The 2396-nt window shown below is 52.1% G+C and overlaps 1 protein-coding gene across 2 annotated transcripts in view; it reads left to right on the top strand.

Annotated features, from left to right (window-relative positions):
- The first annotated feature begins 210 nt into the window (after positions 1-210).
- The window catches only part of RGS3 (regulator of G protein signaling 3), a 65851-nt gene continuing 63665 nt past the window's right edge, over positions 211-2396 (top strand). For both annotated transcript variants that reach the window (XM_009636332.2, XM_009636333.2), the window contains exon 1: positions 211-264. In XM_009636332.2, the coding sequence (XP_009634627.1) occupies positions 211-264 (54 nt within the window). The remainder of the gene's footprint in view (positions 265-2396) is intronic.

Raw genomic sequence — 2396 nt, 5'->3', positions numbered from 1 at the left:
TTATCGTAAAGCGGCATACAGCGCAGACAGGGGCCGGGGAGGTGAAAGGTGGCTTCCTGCCATTCTTCTCCGGAGCTGGGTTCCCATGGGCGGTCATGCCAGTTTGACTGGGGTTTGTTCCACGCTCGTGTGATACAAGGAGATCGGGATTACGGCTGCTTCGGGAGACTGGATTTTCATGGGCTAACGGCGAGTTTAGGGTTTCTAGCCATGAACCGCTTCAATGGACTCTGCAAGGTGTGCTCGGAGCGGAGATACAGGCAGGTCTGTACTTCCCGGGGGGGAAGAAAAGAAATAAACCTGCGTGCCAGCATGTGTGCGTGCGTTGCTGCAAGTCTCGGTTACGGTCATGAGTGTCTGTGGGCTTTCTTGCCATTTCTGGGCTGCGTGTGTGCTTGTTCCAAGGTGTTGATTTGCTATCGTTATGATTTGTAAATGGGAATGTTGGGAATATAAGGAAAGCATCTTCAGATAGGTGCCTCCAGAGAGCTCTGCCCGCTGCTGTGGCGTGTCAATGGGGATAGAGGGGGACCCTTTACTGTGTAACCTGGGGGTAGCAAGCCGCCGGCGGGCACGCTCAGCCGTGAGGTGGTGCCTCAATTTCCCCTTCATTAGAGGAGAGGTGGGCACGGTGGGCAGCTAACTGTCTGCCAGGCTGCTACTGTCTCTTTTTAAAATTGTTTTAATGTGAATGTATTCGGGAATCAGGTGTTCTTGAAGCTGGTTACAGCCAGCGGTGACTTGCTTTACAAGAAGCAGACTGCTGGGCTCTGTAAAAGCCAGCACAAGTTGTCCTGGACCTGCTCAGCGTGCGACGCCGGGCACTGGTTTTGCTTGCGCAGGTCCCAGTCTCTGGCACTTTTGAACACATTTTTCCCCCCCCGTGGTCTGGACTGGGGCTCCCAGCTCATGGTCAGCTTTTCTCTGCACTCCTGTGCTAATCTTTCACGTCGTGCTAAAGCTGTGGTAGGGGACAGTGTATATTGGGAATTGCACAAAGAACTGGCTTAACTAAAAGTGCCCACTTCTTATCGGGGCTGTAGTGACTGTCTCATGCAGGAACACTGCTCAGCTTTGTATTAACAACAACTGATGGTGATTTGTATCTTAGACCTCCTCAGTTCTCTATTTTGACAATTTCTTCTGCTTTTTTTGACAAAGTTAGGGGTACAGTGAGCCTCTGTGGTGCTGGAATCTCTGGCCACCTTGCCACCCACCTTCCAGGTTCTGTCAGACACTCCTATTTCTTAGTTCTGTGCACAGCGGCAGAAACGGACGCTCAGCTCCCTGTAACGGCCATGGTGGTGGGAGCTGAGGAAGGTGACCATCAGCAGTGAGAAGCGGCTGTGTAGGGGCACAGGGGAGGTGTCTCCGTTGGCAGTGGACAGGAGCCAGCCAGCTCAGGGAGAGGCAGCGAGAGACCTCTCGGCACGGGGGAAGCTTTGGGATGGAAAGCAATGGTGGAGTCTCCCCTGTGGGAGAGATGCTGGGCTGGCTCCTGCCCTGCCAGTGGTGACACTTCTGCAGGACTCGGATCCCCTGTGCTTTGCATTTGAGACCTGAGATGGGTCTGAAGGTGTGGAGCCACAGGCAGCCTCCTTCCCTGCTTGAGGATCCAACCAACTACAGCGTAAAAAGTACCCAGCATGGTGGGACTGGTCCTGCTTTTTGATCCTGCCAGGGCAAGGCAGTTTCCCTTCTGAAGCCTGATTTTATGCTGAACAATCAAGCAGGGACAAGGCGCAGAGAAATGCGAGCTCGCTCCGTTCGCTCTCCCGTGGTAAAGGAGCGAGGAAACAGTTCCCCTCCTTGGCAGCTTCTGCTGAGCTCCTCGTCTTTCCTCTGGCTGTTTGTTCTCAAAATAATACAGGTCAGATGTTGGATTTTTTTCTTTTCTTTTCTCTGTCAGTAAAACAAGGAACTTGACAAATGTCTTGGGGGATAATCAGGTATTTACAGGAACTGTCATGCTGAGCTGCTGCTGGAAGCCAACATCAAAAAATAAATATCATTTTATTAATATGCTCAATGCTTCTTGAATCAGGAGGAGAAATGAGCTTAAGTCAACATAGCATCCATCCTCTGCGAACTCAGCGAGAGAAAACACACTCACCCTGCTGGCAGGGTGATGCATCCAGAGCCCTTCCCAGCACAGATGCCGTGCAGACAGGAGCGCGCTGGTCCCCGCAGCTTCCTCGGGGGCAGAGCAGTGCTGCTGTTTCTGTATCACCCAGCTGGAAATGAAATGTTGAAGTGACTTGCTTAGAGAAGCTGTGTTAGAACTCAGCGTCAGAGCCAGACTGCCAGGTTTTCCTTTCTGATGCCTTATCGGGCCTTTCCTTACACTTGCAAGAGTTGTGGGGGTGACCTGTGTGTGCTCAATAAACACCCATTCT

This window comes from Egretta garzetta, unplaced genomic scaffold (assembly GCF_000687185.1).
Source record: "Egretta garzetta isolate BGI_Z169 unplaced genomic scaffold, ASM68718v1 scaffold143, whole genome shotgun sequence".
In the NCBI taxonomy this organism is placed as follows: domain Eukaryota; kingdom Metazoa; phylum Chordata; class Aves; order Pelecaniformes; family Ardeidae; genus Egretta; species Egretta garzetta.
Note: the sequence above shows the minus strand (reverse complement) of the source record. Positions and strands in the feature narration are given on the sequence as shown.